Raw genomic sequence first — 26,703 nt, forward strand, 5'->3', positions numbered from 1 at the left:
GAATAAAAAAATAAAAAAACACCATTGTGCAATAAACAGGTAACAGGTAACCTGGAGTGACATCTCGGTATCTGTACATAGTTATTTACAGAGCATATGGGACATGCTAGTTAGCTTTGGTAGTGCAATACACTGTTCCTGTTATTCTAATTTAAAGTGTCCTTTCCTTTTGGCCGTAAGTGTGCGTGTGTGCGACATGAGTGTGTGCCCGCTCATGTTAAAGTGTTAAGTGGCTGCTCGTGTGTGAGCGTGCGCAGCGTGCGTGTCGTGTGTGTGTTCATGTGTGCTTGTGTGTGGATAGTTCAATGTTCTGAGCACTCAATGTTCATTGTTCAGGGCTCTGATGGCCTGGGGGAAGAAGCTGAGCCTAAGCCGCTCTGTCCTAGTAGCTGGGGTTCGCAGGCGTCTGCCTGACCTCAGCAGCTGGAACAGGCTGTTGTTGGGGTGGTGTGGGTCTTTCATTATCCTGCAGGCTCTGGATTTGCACCTCTTGTTGTATAGAACCTGCAGGGGAGGTAGTGCAATACCCGTGGTACGCCGCACCACTCTCTGTAGGGCCTTCCTGTCCTGTGCCGTGCTGTTTCCATACCAGTCAGTGATGTTTCCGGTCAGGATGCTCTCTACAGTGCTATTGCATTATTAGCAGGCGTTTCAGGTCTAAATGGGTTAAAGGGAACACGTCAACATTATGGGACAGACAGACGGACAGAGACAGACAGACGGATTCTATTTCAGACCAGGGAACACGCCAACATTATGGGACAGACAGACACAGACAGACAGACAGACAGACAGACAGTCCCAGACAACAGACAGACAGACAGACAGACAGACAGACAGTCCCAGACAACAGACAGACAGACAGACAGACAGACAGACAGACAGACAGACAGACAGACAGACATTCTATTTCAGACCTCCTTAAAGGAACACGCCAACAATATGGGAAAAGTGCCTACCGTCTTCTCCAGAGTCAGACAAGAAGATAAGATACCATTTTCCTCCCCTGTGTGTTCAGTAGAAAGCCATCTGGCTGCAAACTAGCCTAGCTTAGCACAGATTAATGGAAGTGGATACGGACCACTAGCCTAGCATAAAACTCTCAAATTGTATCCTTTTTTTGTTTTTTCTTCTAGCCCCAACACCAGTACTTTCAGATACATCGCAGAGAGACGCGTTGTCTCGCTTTAGTCTCGCGTCAGTTTGACAGTTGGACATTTAGCAGAACTGGCACGAGGAGGACATGCTAGTGAGTTTGGTCTCAAAAGTACCACATTTTAGGATGAGACCATTTCTAAATGTAGATATTCAATATCTACACTTCAATATCTCTCCTGCAAAGCGGTTTATTACATATTCATTGTGACCATGATGCCCACATGTTCTCCCTCACGCCTCATGGTGAATCTCTCACTCGAGTTGAAAAGAGTCCAGAGCCAAGTTCTGAAGGAACCTCTCTGAATGATTGTGTTTTTTTTTACGTTGTATTTGAACAACATGCCGTTAACCCTCCTCTCTCTCTCTCCCGTCTGCAGGAGAGCCAGGTGAAGTGGGCGTCCAGGTGGGACACCTACCTGACCATGAGCGACGTCCAGATCCACTGGTTCTCCATCGTCAACTCTGTGGTGGTCGTCTTCTTCCTCTCCGGTAGGTTCCCCCTCTGCTCACCTTTTTTATCTGGACGCTCCCGGCACTAGATGTGTACGGGCTGGTGCTAGAGGTGTACGGGCTGGTGCTAGAGGTGTACGGGCTGGTGCTAGATGTGTACGGGCTGGTGCTAGAGGTGTACGGGCTGGTGCTAGAGGTGTACGGGCTGGTGCTAGAGGTGTACGGGCTGGTGCTAGAGGTGTACGGGCTGGTGCTAGAGGTGTACGGGCTGGTGCTAGAGGTGTACGGGCTGGTGCTAGATGTGTACGGGCTGGTGCTAGAGGTGTACGGGCTGGTGCTAGAGGTGTACGGGCTGGTGCTAGAGGTGTACGGGCTGGTGCTAGAGGTGTACGGGCTGGTGCTAGATGTGTACGGGCTGGTGCTAGAGGTGTACGGGCTGGTGCTAGAGGTGTACGGGCTGGTGCTAGAGGTGTACGGGCTGGTGCTAGAGGTGTACGGGCTGGTGCTAGAGGTGTACGGGCTGGTGCTAGAGGTGTACGGGCTGGTGCTAGAGGTGTACGGGCTGGTGCTAGAGGTGTACGGGCTGTTGCTAGAGGTGTACGGGCTGGTGCTAGAGGTGTACGGGCTGGTGCTAGATGGTGTACGGGCTGGTGCTAGAGGTGTACGGGCTGGTGCTAGAGGTGTACGGGCTGGTGCTAGATGTGTACGGGCTGGTGCTAGATGGGCATCAGCATGCTGACACTACCCTGGTGCTAGATGTGCATCAGCATGCTGACACTACCCTGGTGCTAGATGGGCATCAGCATGCTGACACTACCCTGGTGCTAGATGTGCATCAGCATGCTGACACTACCCTGGTGCTAGAGGTGCATCAGCATGCTGACACTACCCTGGTGCTAGATGGGCATCAGCATGCTGACACTACCCTGGTGCTAGATGTGCATCAGCATGCTGACACTACCCTGGTGCTAGATGGGCATCAGCATGCTGACACTACCCTGGTGCTAGATGTGCATCAGCATGCTGACACTACCCTGGTGCTAGAGGTGCATCAGCATGCTGACACTACCCTGGTGCTAGATGGGCATCAGCATGCTGACACTACCCTGGTGCTAGATGTGCATCAGCATGCTGACACTACCCTGGTGCTAGAGGTGCATCAGCATGCTGACACTACCCTGGTGCTAGATGGGCATCAGCATGCTGACACTACCCTGGTGCTAGAGGTGCATCAGCATGCTGACACTACCCTGGTGCTAGATGGGCATCAGCATGCTGACACTACCCTGGTGCTAGATGGGCATCAGCATGCTGACACTACCCTGGTGCTAGAGGTGCATCAGCATGCTGACACTACCCTGGTGCTAGATGGGCATCAGCATGCTGACACTACCCTGGTGCTAGATGGGCATCAGCATGCTGACACTACCCTGGTGCTAGATGGGCATCAGCATGCTGACACTACCCTGGTGCTAGATGGGCATCAGCATGCTGACACTACCCTGGTGCTAGATGGGCATCAGCATGCTGACACTACCCTGGTGCTAGATGGGCATCAGCATGCTGACACTACCCTGGTGCTAGACGTGCATCAGCATGCTGACACTACCCTGGTGCTAGATGTGCATCAGCATGCTGACACTACCCTGGTGCTAGATGGTGCATCAGCATGCTGACACTACCCTGGTGCTAGATTGGCATCAGCATGCTGACACTACCCTGGTGCTAGAGGTGCATCAGCATGCTGACACTACCCTGGTGCTAGATGGGCATCAGCATGCTGACACTACCCTGGTGCTAGATGGTGCATCAGCATGCTGACACTACCCTGGTGCTAGATGGGCATCAGCATGCTGACACTACCCTGGTGCTAGATGTGCATCAGCATGCTGACACTACCCTGGTGCTAGATGTGCATCAGCATGCTGACACTACCCTGGTGCTAGATGTGCATCAGCATGCTGACACTACCCTGGTGCTAGATGTGCATCAGCATGCTGACACTACCCTGGTGCTAGATGGGCATCAGCATGCTGACACTACCCTGGTGCTAGATGTGCATCAGCATGCTGACACTACCCTGGTGCTAGATGTGCATCAGCATGCTGACACTACCCTGGTGCTAGATGTGCATCAGCATGCTGACACTACCCTGGTGCTAGATGTGCATCAGCATGCTGACACTACCCTGGTGCTAGATGTGCATCAGCATGCTGACACTACCCTGGTGCTAGATGGGCATCAGCATGCTGACACTACCCTGGTGCTAGATGTGCATCAGCATGCTGACACTACCCTGGTGCTAGATGGGCATCAGCATGCTGACACTACCCTGGTGCTAGATGGGCATCAGCATGCTGACACTACCCTGGTGCTAGATGGTCATCAGCATGCTGACACTACCCTGGTGCTAGATGGGCATCAGCATGCTGACACTACCCTGGTGCTAGAGGTGCATCAGCATGCTGACACTACCCTGGTGCTAGATGGTCATGCTGAAATAGCTGTGACTGTACTGGATATAATACAGTCGGCACAGTCGGTACATCTTTTTATGCAGCATGCTAAATGTAAGTTAAATATATTTTTGAATACAATTTTACATTTCACTTAATAATTTTCTTAATAGAAGTACTTTATTGATCCCGAGGGAAATTCAGCTAATATCTGGTTATATTGGTTTCATTTGCATGTAATTTGTGGAAAAGGTCAAAGGTTGAAACGGACTGTGGAAGCAGGAGTCCAGCTCCTCATTCTCAGTTGACAGAATATATTTAGACTATTGCCGTTACAACATCTCCATGTACATTTTTCTTTTCGCCCCCACATATCTTTCCCCAGCCCTACATATTTGTAAAGTGTTGAGATCTGAGCCTCTTCTCGTCCCGACAGGTATTCTCAGTATGATCATCATCAGGACCTTAAGGAAAGACATCGCCAACTACAACAGAGAAGACGACATTGTAAGAACGTGTTCTAAACAAGGACACTATAACAGAAGGAAGGGTCATCACATTGGTGCCCAGCGTGGAAACGTTCATTTTGGCCACATTGACATCTCCTCGTTTATGACTAGTTTAAACGGGTTATTACCTCGGATGTCATCATAATCTGCAATGTGTTTCATTGTTAACTCGCTAACGTTTGTTGGTTGATGTGTTTTTCCTCACATAGCTGGTATATGTGATGTGATGACCCTTCCTTATTTTATAGTTTCCTTGATTCTGAAAAGGAAATTACTCATCAGCTTTGTGTGTGTAAGGCTGAACAACATGTTGAATTAATATTGATGATACAGTAGAAATTAGTGCAATATCTGTGAGCCGCTCCCAGGGGTAGAGGGGTTAACTGTGAAGGAGTGAGCCGCTCCCAGGGGTAGAGGGGTTAACTGTGAAGGAGTGAGCCGCTCCCAGGGGTAGAGGGGTTAACTGTGAAGGAGTGAGCCGCTCCCAGGGGTAGAGGGGTTAACTGTGAAGGAGTGAGCCGCTCCCAGGGGTAGAGGGGTTAACTGTGAAGGAGTGAGCCGCTCCCAGGGGTAGAGGGGTTAACTGTGAAGGAGTGAGCCGCTCCCAGGGGTAGAGGGGTTAACTGTGAAGGAGTGAGCCGCTCCCAGGGGTAGAGGGGTTAACTGTGAAGGAGTGAGCCGCTCCCAGGGGTAGAGGGGTTAACTGTGAAGGAGTGAGGTGCTCCCAGGGGTAGAGGGGTTAACTGTGAAGGAGTGAGCCGCTCCCAGGGGTAGAGGGGTTAACTGTGAAGGAGTGAGCCGCTCCCAGGGGTAGAGGGGTTAACTGTGAAGGAGTGAGGTGCTCCCAGGGGTCGAGGGGTTAACTGTGAAGGAGTGAGCCGCTCCCAGGGGTCGAGGGGTTAACTGTGAAGGAGTGAGCCGCTCCCAGGGGTAGAGGGGTTAACTGTGAAGGAGTGAGCCGCTCCCAGGGGTAGAGGGGTTAACTGTGAAGGAGTGAGCCGCTCCCAGGGGTAGAGGGGTTAACTGTGAAGGAGTGAGCCGCTCCCAGGGGTAGAGGGGTTAACTGTGAAGGACCATTGAGATACAAGATCGGTTTGGGAGAGGGAGGTAAGGGGTTTTAGATTGTGTGTTGTGAAGTTTAGACTTCAGAGAGGGAGAGTAAAGTACAGAAAAAAAGGTACCATTGGGTACCGGTATCGATTCCCAGGTAAAAAGAAACATTTTCAGGCTCGGTGTCCTGAAAAGACCCACCGCATAGAGGCCAGATGCAAGCCGCATTTTACAATAAACCTTTGTGGGGCTGCTTAAATTCTTTTTTTTATTATAATCGCAAATGCAATCGCAATTAGGTAGATTATTTCCCAAAATCGTGCAGCCCTAACCCTGAGTGAAGGTGTGCGTGATTGAGTTAGTGACATTGCCAGTCACAGTGGTGTTGTTGCAACTTGCAACACTAACCCATCCATTCTACATGCATTGCACACACATCCACATGCACACACTCGCCTTTTTTAAACATTCACTTTAGACACTTTAAACACTTTTTAACACGGCTACACCATATTTTATCTATTTATTATTACTAAAAGATTTGCACTACATCTCTACCTCATTTTAGCATTTTGTACTTTAGTTTGTATATTGTGTATGGTGTTTGGCCTTTATTCTTTAACTTTTTACTAGGGATGCTCGATATTCGCTTTTTTACCGATATACCGATATTGTCCAACTCTTAATTTTTCCGATACCGATATCAACTGATACCGATATATGCAGGGTCCCCCCCCCCCCCAAAAAAAACTGAATAATTTCAGGTAATTAACATTACATATCTCTTGTTGTGGAATGAACACAACATTATGCATACTTTTGACAATAAATAAAATCAGAATTTGTTCTTACTTGCTTGCCTGGGTAAATAAAGGTTATAGAAATGTAAAAAAAAAAATCAAAAAGGATTAGTTTGAAAACCGATACAGATATTTTCCGATATCACATTTTAATGCCAATATCGGCCGATAATATCGGACATCCCTACTTTTTACTGTATGAAGCACAATCTCAGGAGGCTCGTGTACAGACCCAAGCATTTCACTGTAATGTACCTTATATGTGGCAAAGAAAACTAGAACGTGAACGGCTTGTTCTCCTCTCTCCCCAGGAGGACACCATGGAGGAGTCGGGCTGGAAGAACGTCCACGGAGACGTGTTCAGGCCGCCGCAGTATCCCATGATCCTCAGCTCGCTGCTGGGCTCCGGCATCCAGCTGTTCTGCATGATCCTCATCGTCATCTGTAAGGGGCGCGTTCACACCTACCCTGTTTGGTCTGCTTTAAAAGTGAACCATGGTCCCTTTAAATCAATAGTCTGTTTCGTTTGGAGAGTTGTGTGAACACAAACCAAACAACCAAACCATGGTTCCTCTTGAAAAGTAGTTGGGACTCGGTCCGTTTTCAAAGTGGAACACGGTGCGTTTTGCTGTTGGTGTGAACGCAATCGAACTATAGTACCTAATCTAGGAAGCATTAAGTAACCTACAGTGCGTTGCAGTGTGCACTCCGTGGTCAGACTCGCGCTGTGTGCATAATGACAGTCTCTCCTCTCTAGACTCACGCCGCACACGTAATGACTATCTCTCGCTCGCACTCTCGCTCTCAACTCGACTACAAATTAGGTTCGCTCAAAAAAAGGGCAGTGTGAACGCAAACCAAGATCAAACGATGTATCATTCTCACATTTGGCCTAGCAGAAAGTCCGGGCTATCCGGGGACTTTCAGATGTGAACACACGGCCTAAGTGTCCGGCCCCCCGGTCCACCCAGCGGAATCATGTTGAATTCACATCAAAGGAGGCAATATTCATATCACCACCATAAGACTGAAATATGAGCATTTCTATACATTTTTATTTTTAAATACACTTAGTAACAGAGAAGGTGAGATTGAGAGGATTCTGGCGGATTCTCTTTACTCTCGGAAATGCTAGGTCCATATACATAGATTGGTCATTATTATTACTGTGAAATCCAATAGGAGTTACACTTGTATACCAGGTTTAAGTTTTAAGTGTATTTATTTATTTATTTATTACCCAGGGACAAAGCACATAAATCAACACTTTCAGTTTCCACGTCAATATAAATGAGCCAGATTTAGCTAATGAACTAGTTTTCATCGGTAGTCCCTGTCTAACATGCAGAAGCAGAATTTAATTTGCTACAAAGGTGGTCAATAATCTTCGCCATCAGAGGTGACTGGTCCAGTCCGAATGGCTTGTCAAATGACGCTCGTCGGATGTGTCGTCTTGTAACTCGAGACAGGAAGCATGCAATAGGTCGAGTGGGGTGACTATCGAAAGGCGGCAAATTCAACTTTCCAACAATGTATTGGTTATGGATGTTCGATATTGGCTTTTTTACCGATATCCGATATACCGATATTGTCCAACTCTTAATTTTTTCCGATACCCATATCAACCGATACCGATATATGCAGGGTTCCCCCCCCTCCCCCCAAAAACGGAATAATTTCAGGTAATTAACATTACATATCTCTTGTCGTGGAATTAACACAACATTATGCATACTTTTGACAATAAATAAAATCTGAATTTGTTCTTACTTGCTTGCCTGGGTAAATAAAGGTTAAATAAATGTAAAAAAAAATATATATATTTTTTTAACCGATACCGATCATTTCCGATATCACATTGTAATGCCAATATCGGCCGATAATATCGGACATCCCTAGTATTTGTTGATCTGCAAAAAAAAACGCAGCCTGGAGCCAGCAGACGAGGGTAAATGCTGCGACGTGCGCGCGACTGCCAAAATGCCCGTATACGACCCGCCGAACGTTAACAGGTTAAACTACATGAGTAGGAAATCTAGATTCAAATATTTAGACAAGACCATGAAACTATATTTGCAAGTTGCATTGCAGTCGTAATATCTGGTACAATAATATATTTTGCACATCGTTTTCCTGTTTGCCGCCTCAGGCACTTTCCCCACGTTCAGTGTTATCTGAGCTGTTGGTATAACCATCTCACGTCACCATGTGTTAATAAAACATAAAGATATTATGGGATGGCATTGAGGCAGAAGCACGTTCACATGTATCCTGTGTTTGTCTGTTATCTGTAGGGTTGGGCATCGTTTGGATTTGAACGATTCCGGTTCCGATTCTCCATTTCGATTCCTGTTCTAAACGATTCTCGATTCCGATTGTTTGAGGTGCAGGTCAAAACAGGTCACAGCTTATTTCGCAGGAGATTTTTTTTTCTTTTTTTTTTTCCATACTATTCACATTGTCAGTTGACTTGATACAGTTTAATTTGGTTGCTGTACTGTAACTAGGGTATTAATTAACAAAGTAAAAAAAAATCTAAAATAAAGATCTTTTTATTTATTTATATTTTTTTAGAATCGAAATGCAAACATGTTACTTCCGGTTCCAGAACCGGAAGTTAGGTGTGAAAGACTAATCGAACCATCTAGTAGCTGGTTCCCTCCGAAGTTTCCCTCAGGATAGCTGGCGCTCGATGTATTGCAGTTTTATCCATCTCGGTGCCCAGCCCTAGTTATCTGCCAGTTGTCTGCTTGTGTCGGTGGCACCATCTCTCTTGTGTCATTTAAATGGTGCTTTTATGTAGCAGCTTCATCCAAATGCTTTACAATTGGATCCTCACAGTGGCTCAGGAGGTAGAGCGGTCGTCTGGTAGTCTGAAGCTTCCCGGTTCGATTCCCGCTCCTCCTGGGCAGCGTGTGTCGATGTGTCCTTGAGCAAGACACTTAACCCCTAATAGCTCCCAATGAGCAAGTTGGCACCTTGCGTGGTTGTTTCTGCCATGTGTGAGTGAATGTGTGAATGTGAGGAACAACATTGTAAAGCGCTTTGGATAAAAAGCTGCTATATAAATTTACCATTTTACCCACTCACTCACACACTCACACACCGACGGCAGCGGCGACCATGCAAGGTGCCGACCTGCTCATCGGGAGCAGTTGGGGGGTTAAGTGTCTTGCTCAAGGACACTGTGACAATGACATGCTGCCCGGTAGGAACGGGAATCGAACCAGGAACCTCAGGATTACCAGACGACTGCTTTACCTCCCGAGCCACTGTTGCCCTAATGTGACCCATGTTTGCTGAACTCTGATTGACCGCCTGTCTGTGTCTGCGTGCGTGCGTGCGTGTGTGTGTGTATGTATGTGCGTGCGTGTGTGCGTGTGTGTGTGTATGTATGTGCGTGTGTGTGTGTGTAGTTGTGGCCATGCTAGGGATGCTGTCTCCGTCCAGTAGAGGGGCTCTGATGACCACCTCTTGCTTCCTCTTCATGTTCATGGGGTGAGCCTCATCTGACCTGTATGTTTGTTAGTTGACCTCATCCAGGTCCTTATCACATCGTCTCCTGGGTCTCGCATAGGAACCTTGGTCAAATTGTAAAAGTCCTATGTGGGGGCGTGGCAGGTTGAGTCTTTCTGTAGTCTGTCATTAATGCTGGCGTTGGAGAGGCGTCTGTTAACCATGTGCTTGTGTTTCTCCTCCAGTGTGTTCGGTGGCTACTTTGCCGGGAGACTCTACCGCACACTGAAAGGCCACCGGTGGAAGAAAGGGGCATTCTGTGTGAGTTATTCAATTAAAGACCCACCCACATCCCTCTTTAAAGCCCCAATGAGGACGTTGTCCTTTGATCATACATACATTTTGGGTAAATTGCATAGTTTTGTGGGGGAGGGGTATGACTGAAGTATAATATAGATTAGATTAGATTAAAATTGGGGATGTCCGATATTATCGGCCTACCGATATTATCGGCCGATATCGGCATTAAAGTGTGATATCGGAAAATATCGGTATCCGTTAAAAAAATTATAATAATTTACATTTCTATAACCTTTATTTCCATAATGTGTTAATTCCACAACAAGAGATATGTAATGTTAATTACCTGAAATTATTCCGTTTTTTGGGGGGGGGGGGGGGGGACCCTGCATATATCGGTATCGGTTGATGTCGGTTGATATCGGTATCAATTAAGAGTTGGACAATATCGGTATATCGGTATCGGTAAAAAAGCCAATATCGAGCATCCCTAATTAAAATGTATTGTCATCATACAGCACAAGTACAGTACAACGGAAGGAAGTTTGGCATCCAACCAGATTGCAAATGTAACAGTAAAGTGCAATATTAATATACAATGTACAGGTGATTAAACTGGGTACAAAATATATAAATCAGTACTACTGAGTAATAGTGCTAATGAGCTGTATGTACAGAGTTGTAGTATAATATGTACAGTGATACAGGTATAAAGACACTATGGTAGTAAGTCATACTGGCCAGCAGCGTAACTAGTAAGAGTAGGATATGTACAGATATAGATATAGTAAAGGACTATGTGCAGGTAAGTACAGACAGGTGTGGATATATATATATATATATATATGTTATAGTATACTTAGTATAATATTGCAACTGTCTTATCCCATCACAACTCAAACATAATGTGTATATTTCACAGATGTTCAAAAACCTAGCAAATGTGTTTACGAACCGTTTCTGAATTATGAATTAAAGCCCCCCCCCCCCCCCACATCCCCTCTTTAAAGCCCCAATAAGGAATCTTTCTTTTGATACATTTTGGGTAAATGTATAGTGTAATACATTAATCATAATTTAAAACAATGAACCGGTTCTCTGTTGTGAGAAAACTAAACGGTGAATATGAATGTTCTCTGTCTCCTGCAGACGGCCACTCTGTATCCAGCCGTGGTGTTTGGGATCTGTTTCATCCTCAACTGCTTCATCTGGGGAGAGCACTCCTCTGGAGCGGTGAGCGGGGGGGGGGGGGGGGAGGAGGGGAGAGCACTCCTCTGGAGCGGTGAGCAGGGGGGAGGGAGGAGGGGAGAGCAGGACACAGATTACACCTAAAGAGCGGAACACAGATTACACCTAAAGAACGGAACACAGATTACACCTAAAGAGCGGAACACAGATTACACCTAAAGAACGGAACACAGATTACACCTAAAGAGCAGAACACAGATTACACCTAAAGAACGGAACACAGATTACACCTAAAGAACGGAACACAGATTACACCTAAAGAACAGGATGGAACAGAACACAGATTAAATGTAGTCAACGGTCGTCATACTGAGCTGTAATTTGCCATTTAGGGCCATTCTCGCACACAGATTAAGATTTGACTAAGTCTCTCTCTATTGGAAGGAACCTTTTAGGTTTTATCCATGGCTGTGGAACTGGTCCCCAGGTCCCCTTCACCACCATGCTGGCCCTGCTGTGTAATAACCGTCCCCCTGTCCTCCCCAGGTCCCCTGCTGTGTAATAACCGTCCCCCTGTCCTCCCCAGGTCCCACCATGCTGGCCCTGCTGTGTAATAACCGTCCCCCTGTCCTCCCCAGGTCCCCTGCTGTGTAATAACCGTCCCCCTGTCCTCCCAAGGTCCCCTGCTGTGTAATAACCGTCCCCCTGTCCTCCCCAGGTTCCCTGCTGTGTAATAACCATCCCTCTGTCCTCCCCAGGTCCCCTGCTGTGTAATAACCGTCCCCCTGACCTCCCCAGGTCCCACCATGCTGGCCCTGCTGTGTAATAACCTTCCCCCTGTCCTCCCCAGGTCCCCTGCTGTGTAATAACCGTCCCCCTGTCCTCCCCAGGTCCCCTGCTGTGTAATAACCGTCCCCCTGTCCTCCCCAGGTCCCCTGCTGTGTAATAACCGTCCCCCTGTCCTCCCCAGGTCCCACCATGCTGGCCCTGCTGTGTAATAACCTTCCCCCTGTCCTCCCCAGGTCCCCTGCTGTGTAATAACCGTCCCCCTGTCCTCCCAAGGTCCCCTGCTGTGTAATAACCGTCCCCCTGTCCTCCCCAGGTTCCCTGCTGTGTAATAACCATCCCTCTGTCCTCCCCAGGTCCCCTGCTGTGTAATAACCGTCCCCCTGTCCTCCCCAGGTCCCCTGCTGTGTAATAACCGTCCTCCCCAGGTTCCCTGCTGTGTAATAACCGTCCCCCTGTCCTCCCCAGGTCCCCTGCTGTGTAATAACCGTCCCCCTGTCCTCCCCAGGTCCCCTGCTGTGTAATAACCGTCCCCCTGTCCTCCCCAGGTCCCCTGCTGTGTAATAACCGTCCCCCTGTCCTCCCCAGGTCCCCTGCTGTGTAATAACCGTCCCCCTGTCCTCCCCAGGTTCCCTGCTGTGTAATAACCGTCCCCCTGTCCTCCCCAGGTACCCTGCTGTGTAATAACCATCCCCCTGTCCTCCCCAGGTCCCCTGCTGTGTAATAACCGTCCCCCTGTCCTCCCCAGGTCCCCTGCTGTGTAATAACCGTCCCCCTGTCCTCCCCAGGTCCCCTGCTGTGTAATAACCGTCCCCCTGTCCTCCCCAGGTTCCCTGCTGTGTAATAACCGTCCCGCTGTCCTCCCCAGGTCCCCTGCTGTGTAATAACCGTCCCCCTGTCCTCCCCAGGTCCCCTGCTGTGTAATAACCGTCCCCCTGTCCTCCCCAGGTTCCCTGCTGTGTAATAACCGTCCCCCTGTCCTCCCCAGGTCCCCTGCTGTGTAATAACCGTCCCCCTGTCCTCCCCAGGTCCCCTGCTGTGTAATAACCGTCCCCCTGTCCTCCCCAGGTCCCCTGCTGTGTAATAACCGTCCCCCTGTCCTCCCCAGGTCCCCTGCTGTGTAATAGCCGTCCCCCTGTCTTCCCCAGGTCCCCTGCTGTGTAATAACCGTCCCCCTGTCCTCCCCAGGTCCCCTGCTGTGTAATAACCGTCCCCCTGTCCTCCCCAGGTCCCCTGCTGTGTAATAGCCGTCCCCCTCCTGTCCTCCCCAGGTCCCCTGCTGTGTAATAACCGTCCCCCTGTCCTCCCCAGGTCCCCTGCTGTGTAATAACCGTCCCCCTGTCCTCCCCAGGTCCCCTGATGTGTAATAACCGTCCCCCTGTCCTCCCCAGGTCCCCTGCTGTGTAATAACCGTCCCCCTGTCCTCCCCAGGTCCCCTGCTGTGTAATAACCGTCCCCCTGTCCTCCCCAGGTCCCCTGCTGTGTAATAACCGTCCCCCTGTCCTCCCCAGGTCCCCTGCTGTGTAATAACCGTCCCCCTGTCCTCCCCAGGTCCCCTGCTGTGTAATAACCGTCCCCCTGTCCTCCCCAGGTCCCCTGCTGTGTAATAACCGTCCCCCTGTCCTCCCCAGGTCCCCTGCTGTGTAATAACCGTCCCCCTGTCCTCCCCAGGTCCCCTGCTGTGTAATAACCGTCCCCCTGTCCTCCCCAGGTCCCCTGCTGTGTAATAACCGTCCCCCTGTCCTCCCCAGGTCCCCTTCACCACCATGCTGGCCCTGCTGTGCATGTGGTTTGGCATCTCCATGCCCCTGGTCTACCTGGGCTACTACTTCGGCTTCCGCAAGCAGCCGTACGACAACCCCGTGCGCACCAACCAGATCCCCCGGCAGGTCCCCGAGCAGCGCTGGTACATGAACAAGTTTGTGGGGTGAGTGTGTTGGGCCGGCCGGCGGGACCGGTCCCTGTCCTGGAAGGTGTTCAGTTGGGGAGAGTCTGTGAGTAATAGTGGTGGAACCAACGTCCCACCGCGGTCAGGACGGCCGAAACACGGCCAATCTTTCGCCGTCGACGGAAAACACACTTCTTCAATCAATATCTGAAATTATATATAATATATTAGTGCTGTCAATCGATTAAAATATTGAATCGCGATTAATCGCATGATTGTCCATAGTTAACTCGCGATTAATCACATATTTTTTTTTATCTACCTTAACACTTTGGGTGCCGGAAAACGCTTAAACACGTCATTCCCGGCCATGCTCAAGTTGCCGAAGACGCTTTACAGCGTCTTTGATATCAATATTTCAAAAATCTGGGACCGGATTCATATTTCCCCTCCGCTGGCCTGAGATCCACCAGGAGGACCCACTGAGCTCTGGCGGTTCAGGAGCGCCATCTGGTGGCCGATCGGCGCAATCGCTTAACAGGAAGTGCCGTAGAGGTTGTGCTGGTCGGCCGTATTACTTCCGGGCACTCGCTATAGGTCCCGGGACTCGATCTCGACACACTACATAGCGATCGATTGCCAATAACTCGATAAACAACATGATTTGGACGTATATACCATTATACAAGCTGGAGATGGACCGGGTAAATCGACATCCCATAATGGTAAAGTTTCTACTCTACGATGATCGCCCAACGGCGCGCGGAGACTGGGGTGAGTTTTAGCGTGTAACGTTACCGTCTTCGATACTAACTGCTATTATCAACATTTGACCCACATTAGATGATTGGTATAACGCTGCCCACGGAATTATAAACGGCCCCTCGCCCATCCGGTCAACATCAGATGACGTGTAGTAACTTCTAGAAGTACATCTAGTTGGAATTTTTTATATTGCGCTGATTGCCATAAAACTGTATTGCATCATCAATATAATGTATTTGGGGCTATAGATCACGTTCTGGAGAAAGCTGCAGAAAGAGATGAAAACATACTTATACATTAGACCATACTTTACTATGAATATGTGAATGAAAAAGTTTAACGTTGCTACACAATGAACAATACATATAGGACCTTGAATGGGCCCTAATAATGGCAATGTAGCAATAGAATTTAAAAAGTTATAGCCCTGCAAAGAAGGGGAACTTCTCTATAGACAAATAGAGCCGGCAACCTACGGTTGATAATGAATTTAACCCATGGCAGCCAAAGTGTTAACCAGATCTTTTTCAAGTTCCAAGTTTTAATACTCTTATCAACATGCGAGTCAACAAATGCTTGCTTTAAGCAGCCATTTAACACAAAAGGATGACCCTCATGCATTGCAAATTTGCATCAAATTCAAAACAGAGTGATGCACAAAATAACTTAAAGGGGAACTATTTTACTATTTCTTTCACTATTTGGGCACTTTTACACAATTCCTGTGAGTCTATGGAACACCTGTAATATATATTTTTTTTTTATTCATTGTTTTGTATTTCTAATCAAGTCCTCAAAAACAGCATTTTTCTACCTCAAGATTTCGAGCTGTTTTGAGGCTGGGCTCCTAAACCACTGCGCGCGTTCTGGTTCACCTGAACATTAACATGCAGCGGTGTCTCTCTGACATCACATATAGGCACATTTTCAAATGACTCAGTTCAGTGAGGGTGAATATTGTGAGAGGAGAATTGGAAGAATGCGCCAATATGAGAATTTTGAGACATAGATCATATTAATATAAGTTCACATAGCTAGGAAACAATGCTAAACACTCAAAAAGGCCATTTATAAGATAGTTCCCCTTTAAAAGAAAATAATAATTTAAAACAATGAATAAAGTGTGCATGAAATAATAGGGGAAAGAAAACGTTAGGAACTTGTTCCATTCACCCACACAAGGGCTGAGGACTCACCCCCCCCCCCCCCTCTCTCTCACACACCCCCCCTCTCTCTCACACACACTCTCCCAGCTCTCTTTCTCTCTTGCCCCTTCCTCATCTCTCTCACCCCCCTCGCTCTCTATATCTCACACACACACACACAGACACACTTCAGAAACAAACATAGTAGGGAGGGGGGGGGGGGGGAGAGAACGAGCGAGTGTCCATGTAGGATGATCACTGTACAGTTTGTATCAGTTGTTGTCTTGTCATGTGGTGTTGAGTTATTGTCTTGGGAAGTCTTTTTATGTATTGTTGTTGTATTGTGATATGTTTTGTTTCATGTTGGAAAAAAACAAAAGAGAAAGAAAATAAAAATATTTGATAAAAAAAAAAAAAAACAAACATAGTATCAATGAGAGCATCAATAATACAGCTGAGTGAAGTCTAGTAAAAAAAAGAATAAAAAAAAGTTTTTAAAAAATAAACAAATTCTTAAAAGTTAATCGTGAGTTAAAAAAAATAGTGGTGTTAATAGAATTGGGCGTTAACAGCCTTAATATATATATATATATATATATATATATATATATATATATATATACGGTACATACATGCTTATTATACATGTTTATGCTTATTATACATGCATGTCGCCTATTTTCAGTCCTTGCCCCACAATGGTGGAATGAACTGCCCATCCCAGTTAGGACAGCCGAAACCCGTCCAATCTTTCGCCGTCGACTAAAGACGCACTTCTTCAACCATTATCTGAAAAAGAAATTATAATAATAAAATAAAAAATATCTAACCCTAACTAACCGTACTGTCATGCACTTGTCCTAATAAACTAACCTACACTGTAGCACTCAACACTTTGATGAACATTGTTACTCAGCTGATAGAGTTGTACCCTTCCTGCTGACTTGTCATACAGAACTTTAAGATAAGATAAGATATTCGGGCGGCTACGTGGCGTAGTGGGCAAGGCACTCGCCACGAATGCGGAGACGCTGGGCTCGCCTGTTCGAGCCCAGCGCTCCACATTGCTTTCAGTTTAGCTGGTCGTTCATACTAATACACATTGGCCGTATTAGGGGGTGGGAAACTGATGGGTGGGGATCGGGCGTTGTGGACAGCGACTCCTACAGGTCGGTTGGTGCACCTGCGCAGTAGAATCAGGAAGTGTCGGGGGCAGCGTGAGCCTCCCACGCGTTACTCCTCGCCACTGAGAGATCGAGCTGCGCAGGTGAAAAGATGCGACTGCTGTTACCTCAAGTACCGGAGGGGACTTGTGCTATGTATGACTTAGTCCACATTGCAGCCGGCTTGTGGGAGGCAAGAAACGGCGTTCGTGACAGGGGAGGGTTGAATTGGATGATACGAAATTGGGATGGGAGAAAATATAGAAAATGGGAGAAAAAGTGGATCAAAAAAAAAAGACGAGATAAGATATTCCTTTATTGATCCCCTTGGGGAAATTCAGGCATCATAGCAGCGTGGGCGATGGGGGGGGGGGGGGGGGTCCAGGTAGTAGAAGCAAAACAAGCAGTGTAAACAAATAAGTCAATATAATTTATAATTTACTATCTAACTAGGTAACTGTAAATTATAAATTTAATTTGGATAAAAGCGTCAGCTAAATGACTAAATGTAAATGTAATGTAAATGCTCTCATACAGACGTATATGGGTAAGCTGTATGTACAGAGTTGTAGTATTAATATGTACAGTGATACAGGTAAAAAAGACTATGGTAGTGAACATGTTTTTCTCCTCTTCCTTGTAGAATCATGATGGCCGGGATCCTTCCGTTTGGTGCCATGTTCATTGAGCTCTTCTTCATCTTCAGTGTGAGTGCAACAACTCACAACTTTGTTACACGACGACATATAACGTCATAGAAGATCCCTCACATGTATTACACACAGAATGCTAGCTGCTACCCTCACATGTATTACACACAGAATGCTAGCTGCTACCCTCACATGTATTACACACAGAATGCTAGCTGCTACCCTCACATGTATTACACACAGAATGCTAGCTGCTACCCTCACATGTATTACACACAGAATGCTAGCTGCTACCCTCACATGTATTACACACAGAATACTAGCTGCTACCCTCACATGTATTACACACAGAATACTAGCTGCTACTATCACATGTATTACACACAGAATGCTAGCTGCTACCCTCACATGTATTACACACAGAATGCTAGCTGCTACCCTCACATGTATTACACACAGAATGCTAGCTGCTACCCTCACATGTATTACACACAGAATGCTAGCTGCTACCCTCACATGTATTACACACAGAATGCTAGCTGCTACCCTCACATGTATTACACACAGAATGCTAGCTGCTACCCTTAGCTGCCAGAGTTGTACCCTTCCTTCCTGCCGACTTGTTGTACAGAACTTGAACTGTATAGCGGAGATAAACATACCTTGTTTGCCACACATTTTATTATTAAATGACGATTCATCTCTAAGATTAACACCTCACAAAAAGAGAGTGTTTCTGGCCGGTTTAACGTCAGAAAAATAAAATGCTCGTAATGAGATGGAAATCTCCTCATAGTCTCAATATTTACCGTTGGAAGGTGTCTTTCTATGAAGTCTTAAGATTAGAGGCATCCAGTGCTAGAGCACAGGGAGCAAGGACAGAATCGATTCAAATATGACTTACTGCGGCCCAGAAGGTAAAATCAGTACTCCACTAGGTTGAACACTTGTACTTTGACACCAGAGACTGAACAAAAAGCATGTTTTTTTTCCTTCTGTTTTCTGTTGTATCTTTTGTTGTTTTTTGTGTGTTTTTCCCCCCTATTACTTTGTAACAGGATTAGAGGGTATCTAACAAACACAATTATGATTTACTTTGGTTTTTCATTTCATTGCATTTAAAAAAAATATATGGAAATTGTTGCAATCGTTTTGCGAATCTGATTGGCCACTGCTGTTTCTGGTCCCATCTGATTGGCCACTGACGTTTCTGGTCATGTGACATGTGCGCCCAATCGCGTGACGCGCCCATTTCCGCCTCGACCAGCATCAAACTACCTAATGCCTAGTTTATCACTGGTTAAGCTTAGGCGACTCTTTCGAAGTTGGTTAAGGTTAGAGTTTGGAATCAGGGCTGGTGTTCTATCGCCCTGCTCTAAGACAAACTCTAACCTTAACCAACTTCGAAAGAGTCGCCTAAGCTTAAAGCCCAACCTCTAGGTTAAACCCTACTGATCAATTATGGGTAGTTTACATCATTGGTATATAATTTCATTATTTATTTTTTTCCATTTGACACCGGAAATGCCACTCTGAAAGAGTTAAAAAGGTCCACGCACGAATAACATGCACGCGCGAATCAAAAAAGCTTATCAAACGCCGACGTCACAACAGGTGTGGCTTGCATATTAATGAGCCGAATCTAATGTTGCTTTTCCACTAAAATAAAGTACTCAGTTTGTCTCCGTGTGGGGAGGCAGGGCTGCTGATGATCAGCATGAGAGCTCCAGAAATGACACGTGAAAAACTGCAGACCACTGATTGGTCAGAAGAGAGACACGTCACTGTTTGGGGAGTCTGAACGGAAACAGAACGCCGCCATCTTTAATGTCTCGCGTAGGATGTCTTTTGTATGTTTGCAGCAAGAAACAAGTGCAATAAAAAAGGATACAGTCACTGTGTATTCTGCCTCATTTATTGATGAAACAAAACCGACATCAACACAATTTGCCACCGAGCGGAGAGTTTAGTCTGACAAAAAGATCGCTGATTAGTTACGCTTGTTGTTGGGGGTTAGGGACGTAACGTTAGTTAGCCTAATGCTAACGTTAGCAGATAGACACGAGAGGCTATCTGTGTAGAATAGACACAATGAGGTAACGTTAGCGTTAGCATAATAGACACAACGAGAGTCTGGTTAATGTTGTTATTGATTGATTGAATGAAAACTGTGTTTTACTCTGGCTTGCCAAGCTCATCATAGCCCCTTTCGTGACTGATGCACCGAGTGAAGCTTGTGGACTCGACAACAGCGGCGGCCGCAGGGCGCCGGAGCCCGCAGCGCTAGTTAGCTCATAGCTATCGTGTAACACTAGCCTTTGCGGGCTCGGGCGCCCTGCGGCTGCCGCCGCCGTCGCGTCCATGGGCCCCCCGGCAGGGCACCCGTGGGGTCGGGTCGGGGTGTACAGAGAGGAGAGAACCATTTTGGGTCGGCCGTTCATGCCGGCCAGCGAGCCGGATGTCGGGATATGTTGTTAGCACAATAGCTACCAAGCTAAGCTATGTTATCTACTAACGTTATAAACACAATATGTGTACAACGACACAATGATTTACATTATTACAAATATGGTAACGTGGTTGTGGCTTTTACAAATAGTGGTTAGCTTTAGAGATGGATGGATGGCTATAATCACGGAGCAATAGTGAGGTGAAACAGATACATTTCCATTCGGCTAGTAGTAGCAAGCATATATCTATGGTAGCAAGGCTCTCTGCCTGCCACTAGCTGTGTGACTCTCAGCGCCCACTGGTGAGCCCCCTGGTGACCAATACCTGTTGTGACGACATTACACGTGCACGTTATAAACCATTGATTAAAATATGCATGTGCATGTTGATTGTGTTGGGCAGACAAAATGTTTTGATAAAAACGCTAAAACTGGGTCAATTTCAATACTTTTTTTTCCAATTCTTCATGAAAGTCACTGTTGGCCTAGTCCACATTGTTTATTGAACAAAAATACAACGTGGAGGTTGACCTTTAACCGGCGAAAGAACTTGCCGTCACACGATTGGTGCGACCAGAAACATCAGTGGCCAATCAGAGCGCAAAATGCGAACGCGGAAGCATGAACCGGTTAGGCTTCGAATAGACGCGTACAGTACATGACTATACTGACGGACAATCTATATACTGAAAAGATACACTTTTTTATGCCACTGTGGTCATTCGCATGAACTGCTGATGTGAATGTCTCTTTCCTCTGAACTTGTTTAAAAAAATTTAATTAAAAGTTGGTCACAAAAAAAAAGCATCAGCTAAATGACTACATGTCCATGTAAATGTAGTACTAACGAGTTTGTCTCCCCCTGCAGGCCATCTGGGAGAACCAGTTCTACTACCTGTTTGGCTTCCTCTTCCTGGTGTTCATCATCCTGGTGGTCTCCTGTTCTCAGATCAGCATCGTCATGGTTTACTTTCAGCTCTGTGCAGAGGTACGTCTGATCTCGGATCAGCATCGTCATGGTCTACTTTCAGCTCTGTGCAGAGGTAGGTCTGATCTCGGATCAGCATCGTCATGGTCTACTTTCAGCTCTGCAGAGGTAGGTCTGATCTAGGATCAGCATCGTCATGGTCTACTTTCAGCTCTGTGCAGAGGTAGGTCTGATCTCGGATCAGCATCGTCATGGTCTACTTTCTGATCTAGGATCAGCATCGTCATGGTCTACTTTCTGATCTAGGATCAGCATCGTCATGGTCTACTTTCTGATCTAGGATCAGCATCGTCATGGTCTACTTTCTGATCTCGGATCAGCATCGTCATGGTCTACTTTCTGATCTAGGATCAGCATCGTCATGGTCTACTTTCAGAGGTAGGTCCGCCCACAGACAGGGCAGGGCTATAATATTGGAAATATCACATCAGGCATAACAGTATTTGCTGGTATATGTTTCTTTTTTTATCATGTAATACAATTATCATAGTGCTATTTCATACAAAATATATATTTTTTTTCTTCTAATACTGCTGCAAGGAAAAAGATGTTTTGGCATACTACGCCTTACTACTAGATGTGGTGTTTACGTTTACATAGGACACCTGTACCATTGGACGTGGTTGCGATCAAACCATCAAACTAGGCACTGCAGATCAAATATGACTCAAGATCCTGCAATATCATATCAAACTTGCCATTTTTTTGGTAGCAAATTTGAGGTTAAACCTTTGGTAGGAAAATGTACACGGGAACAAGCGGCCTTTTCTTTTTGAAAACGGGAGCAGAGGACCAGGGACCCGCCCACTAGCAGCGTGTTTATCCAATCGGGGTGGCTTCCACGTGGGGGAAATGGGAAGTAGGGAGGGGATACATGCACGCAATGTGCACATTTAAAGCCAGTCTTTATCACAAACGTATTTAGCAAAACATGTCTAGTGTCGCATGGGCGCGACACTACGCTTTAGAGAGGGTTAAAGACTCTACCTTTTAAACGTGAAGCACGTGTCACTCGCAACTAAAGCACGTGTCACTCACAACGACCTGTTTGATGTCTGTGCCCCGGCAGGACTACCGGTGGTGGTGGAGGACGTTCCTGGTGTCCGGCGGCTCGGCCTTCTACGTGCTGGTGTACGCCGTCTTCTACTTCATCAACAAGGTACCAGTCTTGGGTCTTTTTTTTTTTCACACGCCGTCGGTCGTGTGATAGTAAAGGGTTAACCTTCTGTCGTGTGGCAGTGAAAGGGTTAACCGGCTGTCGTGTGGCAGTGACAGGGTTAACCTTCTGTGTATTGTCGCAGTTAAAGGGTTTGTTTAGGCTGTATCCATGGTGACGCCCATGGTGGAGTTAAATGTTGACCGGTTGATGACATCGGTCAATAATTAGACTTAGAATAAAAATGATGTTCTTATTTGGAAATCTTTTTAACGCAAACGGTGTAAAGTCATCAAACCTCTAACTCAAACTGTAAAGTCATCAAACCTCTAACTCAAACTGTAAAGTCATCAAACCTCTAACTCAAACTGTAAATCATCAAACCTCTAACTCAAACTGTAAATCATCAAACCTCTAACTCAAACTGTAAAGTCATCAAACCTCTAACTCAAACTGTAAATCATCAAACCTCTAACTCAAACTGTAAATCATCAAACCTCTAACTCAAACTGTAAAGTCATCAAACCTCTAACTCAAACTGTAAATCATCAAACCTCTAACTCAAACTGTAAGTCATCAAACCTCTAACTCAAACTGTAAAGTCATCAAACCTCTAACTCAAACTGTAAAGTCATCAAACCTCTAACTCAAACTGTAAAGTCATCAAACCTCTAACTCAAACTGTAAATCATCAAACCTCTAACTCAAACTGTAAAGTCATCAAACCTCTAACTCAAACTAAATCATCAAACCTCTAACTCAAACTGTAAATCATCAAACCTCTAACTCAAACTGTAAATCATCAAACCTCTAACTCAAACTGTAAAGTCATCAAACCTCTAACTCAAACTGTAAAGTCATCAAACCTCTAACTCAAACTGTAAGTCATCAAACCTCTAACTCAAACTGTAAATCATCAAACCTCTAACTCAAACTGTAAAGTCATCAAACCTCTAACTCAAACTGTAAATCATCAAACCTCTAACTCAAACTGTAAAGTCATCAAACCTCTAACTCAAACTGTAAAGTCATCAAACCTCTAACTCAAACTGTAAAGTCATCAAACCTCTAACTCAAACTGTAAATCATCAAACCTCTAACTCAAACTGTAAGTCATCAAACCTCTAACTCAAACTGTAAATCATCAAACCTCTAACTCAAACTGTAAGTCATCAAACCTCTAACTCAAACTGTAAAGTCATCAAACCTCTAACTCAAACTGTAAAGTCATCAAACCTCTAACTCAAACTGTAAGTCATCAAACCTCTAACTCAAACTGTAAGTCATCAAACCTCTAACTCAAACTGTAAGTCATCAAACCTCTAACTCAAACTGTAAGTCATCAAACCTCTAACTCAAACTGTAAAGTCATCAAACCTCTAACTCAAACTGTAAAGTCATCAAACCTCTAACTCAAACTGTAAAGTCATCAAACCTCTAACTCAAACTGTAAAGTCATCAAACCTCTAACTCAAACTGTAAAGTCATCAAACCTCTAACTCAAACTGTAAATCATCAAACCTCTAACTCAAACTGTAAAGTCATCAAACCTCTAACTCAAACTGTAAAGTCATCAAACCTCTAACTCAAACTGTAAATCATCAAACCTCTAACTCAAACTGTAAAGTCATCAAACCTCTAACTCAAACTGTAAAGTCATCAAACCTCTAACTCAAACTGTAAAGTCATCAAACCTCTAACTCAAACTGTAAATCATCAAACCTCTAACTCAAACTGTAAATCATCAAACCTCTAACTCAAACTGTAAGTCATCAAACCTTTAACTCAAACTGTAAAGTCATCAAACCTCTAACTCAAACTGTAAATCATCAAACCTCTAACTCAAACTGTAAATCATCAAACCTCTAACTCAAACTGTAAGTCATCAAACCTCTAACTCAAACTGTAAGTCATCAAACCTCTAACTCAAACTGTAAAGTCATCAAACCTCTAACTCAAACTGTAAAGTCATCAAACCTCTAACTCAAACTGTAAGTCATCAAACCTCTAACTCAAACTGTAAGTCATCAAACCTCTAACTCAAACTGTAAAGTCATCAAACCTCTAACTCAAACTGTAAATCATCAAACCTCTAACTCAAACTGTAAGTCATCAAACCTCTAACTCAAACTGTAAATCATCAAACCTCTAACTCAAACTGTAAAGTCATCAAACCTCTAACTCAAACTGTAAAGTAATCAAACCTCTAACTCAAACTGTAAAGTCATCAAACCTCTAACTCAAACTGTAAATCATCAAACCTCTAACTCAAACTGTAAAGTCATCAAACCTCTAACTCAAACTGTAAAGTCATCAAACCTCTGACTCAAACTGTAAGTCATCAAACCTCTAACTCAAACTGTAAAGTCATCAAACCTCTAACTCAAACTGTAAAGTCATCAAACCTCTAACTCAAACTGTAAAGTCATCAAACCTCTAACTCAAACTGTAAAGTCATCAAACCTCTGACTCAAACTGTAAGTCATCAAACCTCTAACTCAAACTGTAAAGTCATCAAACCTCTAACTCAAACTGTAAAGTCATCAAACCTCTAACTCAAACTGTAAAGTCATCAAACCTCTAACTCAAACTGTAAGTCATCAAACCTCTAACTCAAACTGTAAATCATCAAACCTCTAACTCAAACTGTAAAGTCATCAAACCTCTAACTCAAACTGTAAAGTCATCAAACCTCTAACTCAAACTGTAAAGTCATCAAACCTCTAACTCAAACTGTAAAGTCATCAAACCTCTAACTCAAACTGTAAAGTCATCAAACCTCTAACTCAAACTGTAAAGTCATCAAACCTCTAACTCAAACTGTAAAGTCATCAAACCTCTAACTCAAACTGTAAAGTCATCAAACCTCTAACTCAACCTGTAAGTCATCAAACCTCTAACTCAACCTGTAAGTCATCAAACCTCTAACTCAAACTGTAAAGTCATCAAACCTCTAACTCAACCTGTAAGTCATCAAACCTCTAACTCAAACTGTAAAGTCATCAAACCTCTAACTCAACCTGTAAGTCATCAAACCTCTAACTCAAACTGTAAAGTCATCAAACCTCTAACTCAAACTGTAAGTCATCAAACCTCTAACTCAAACTGTAAGTCATCAAACCTCTAACTCAAACCTCTAACTCCTGGTCTTCCCATTGAGTCGGCCGCTCCAGGAGACAGGTGTGTAAACAGCTAGGCAGTAAGCACCGCCCGGACGGTTCCGTTCTGTTGACCGTGTGTCTCTGCTCCTCTCTCCCCCTGGACAGCTGGACATCGTGGAGTTCATCCCCTCCCTGCTGTACTTCGGCTACACCGCCCTGATGGTCCTCTCCTTCTGGCTGCTGACGGGCACCATCGGTTTCTACGCCGCCTACATGTTCATCAGGAAGATCTACGCCGCCGTCAAGATCGACTGAGGCTCCGCTGCTCCCTCTCTTTACTTGCCACATCCCTTTTTTTTCTCTCTTTTTTTTTTTTAAGTATATACTTTTTTTTATTCTTCATGTCCAACAAGCACTGACTTGTGTGTGTGTGCGCGTATGTGTGTGTGTGTGCGTGCGTATGTGTGTGTGTGTGTGTGTGGAAGGAAGCGTGAGGTGGGGGTTTTTATGGTGCGACAGCTCCTCCCACTGGCCTGAGGAGGGAAGAGCAGCAAGATGGTGGTGCTGGCCATGCTGCTTCTCTCTCCCTCCCTCCCTCCTCCTCCCCCTCCTCTCCCTTCTTTATCGGATGTCAATAGAGGGAGAGAGAGGGAGCTCCTCTGACGGGACTATTCACGTATTCTGCTGTTTCACGTTGCACACAACACCACGGGCCAAAGCATGTCGAGATGAACTGGTCTCTCCGTCTGTACGTCCTCGTTCTGTCCCTTTCCTGAGGCGGACAAGCCTAAGTTGTTCGGGCCTTTTTTTGTTTTCCTCTCTTTGTGTGTTTGTTTCAGAACGGTAGCATTTTAAATCTGTTCCCTTTTTGTAAAAAAAAAAAAAAATGAATTATTATTTTATTTCACACATTCTGTTTTTCCTCTCGGTTCAGTTTTCGAAGTCGGTTTTCTTTCTTTTTCTTTCCGTCTTTTCTCTTATTTAATCGCGGAGGCTCTCGGGGTCAGAGGGAGGTCGTGGGGGGGGGGGGGGGGGGTCAAACTGTGGTTCTCTGGCGCCGTCGGGTTCGAGCTCGTGTGGAAGAAGAAGACGACGACGCTGGGGAAGAAGTTCTACGTTGTAACACGATAGAGGATATTAAAATGTTCTATTATTTTTTACTGCAATTTCCATGTCCGGCGGTGTGACCATTTTCACCACGGCTCCCCATCAAGATATCGGTTTCTCCTTCCAAGACAATGATC

The 26,703-nt window shown here is 45.5% G+C and overlaps 1 protein-coding gene across 1 annotated transcript in view; it reads left to right on the forward strand.

The window, feature by feature from the left end:
• Window positions 1-26,485, forward strand: part of tm9sf4 (transmembrane 9 superfamily protein member 4) — a 43,659-nt gene extending 17,174 nt beyond the window's left edge. Inside the window, exons 8-18 of the mRNA XM_084334147.1 lie at window positions 1,536-1,647; window positions 4,501-4,571; window positions 6,735-6,867; window positions 9,840-9,921; window positions 10,125-10,200; window positions 11,329-11,412; window positions 13,905-14,080; window positions 17,758-17,821; window positions 21,083-21,202; window positions 22,272-22,361; window positions 25,625-26,485. Coding sequence (XP_084190273.1) covers window positions 1,536-1,647; window positions 4,501-4,571; window positions 6,735-6,867; window positions 9,840-9,921; window positions 10,125-10,200; window positions 11,329-11,412; window positions 13,905-14,080; window positions 17,758-17,821; window positions 21,083-21,202; window positions 22,272-22,361; window positions 25,625-25,774 — 1,158 coding nt within the window. The 3' untranslated portion in view covers window positions 25,775-26,485. The remainder of the gene's footprint in view (window positions 1-1,535; window positions 1,648-4,500; window positions 4,572-6,734; window positions 6,868-9,839; window positions 9,922-10,124; window positions 10,201-11,328; window positions 11,413-13,904; window positions 14,081-17,757; window positions 17,822-21,082; window positions 21,203-22,271; window positions 22,362-25,624) is intronic.
• Window positions 26,486-26,703: the final 218 nt, after the last annotated feature.

The sequence above is a fragment of the Notolepis coatsorum genome (genome assembly GCF_963971535.1).
Source record: "Notolepis coatsorum genome assembly, chromosome: 17".
In the NCBI taxonomy this organism is placed as follows: Eukaryota; Metazoa; Chordata; class Actinopteri; order Aulopiformes; family Paralepididae; genus Notolepis; species Notolepis coatsorum.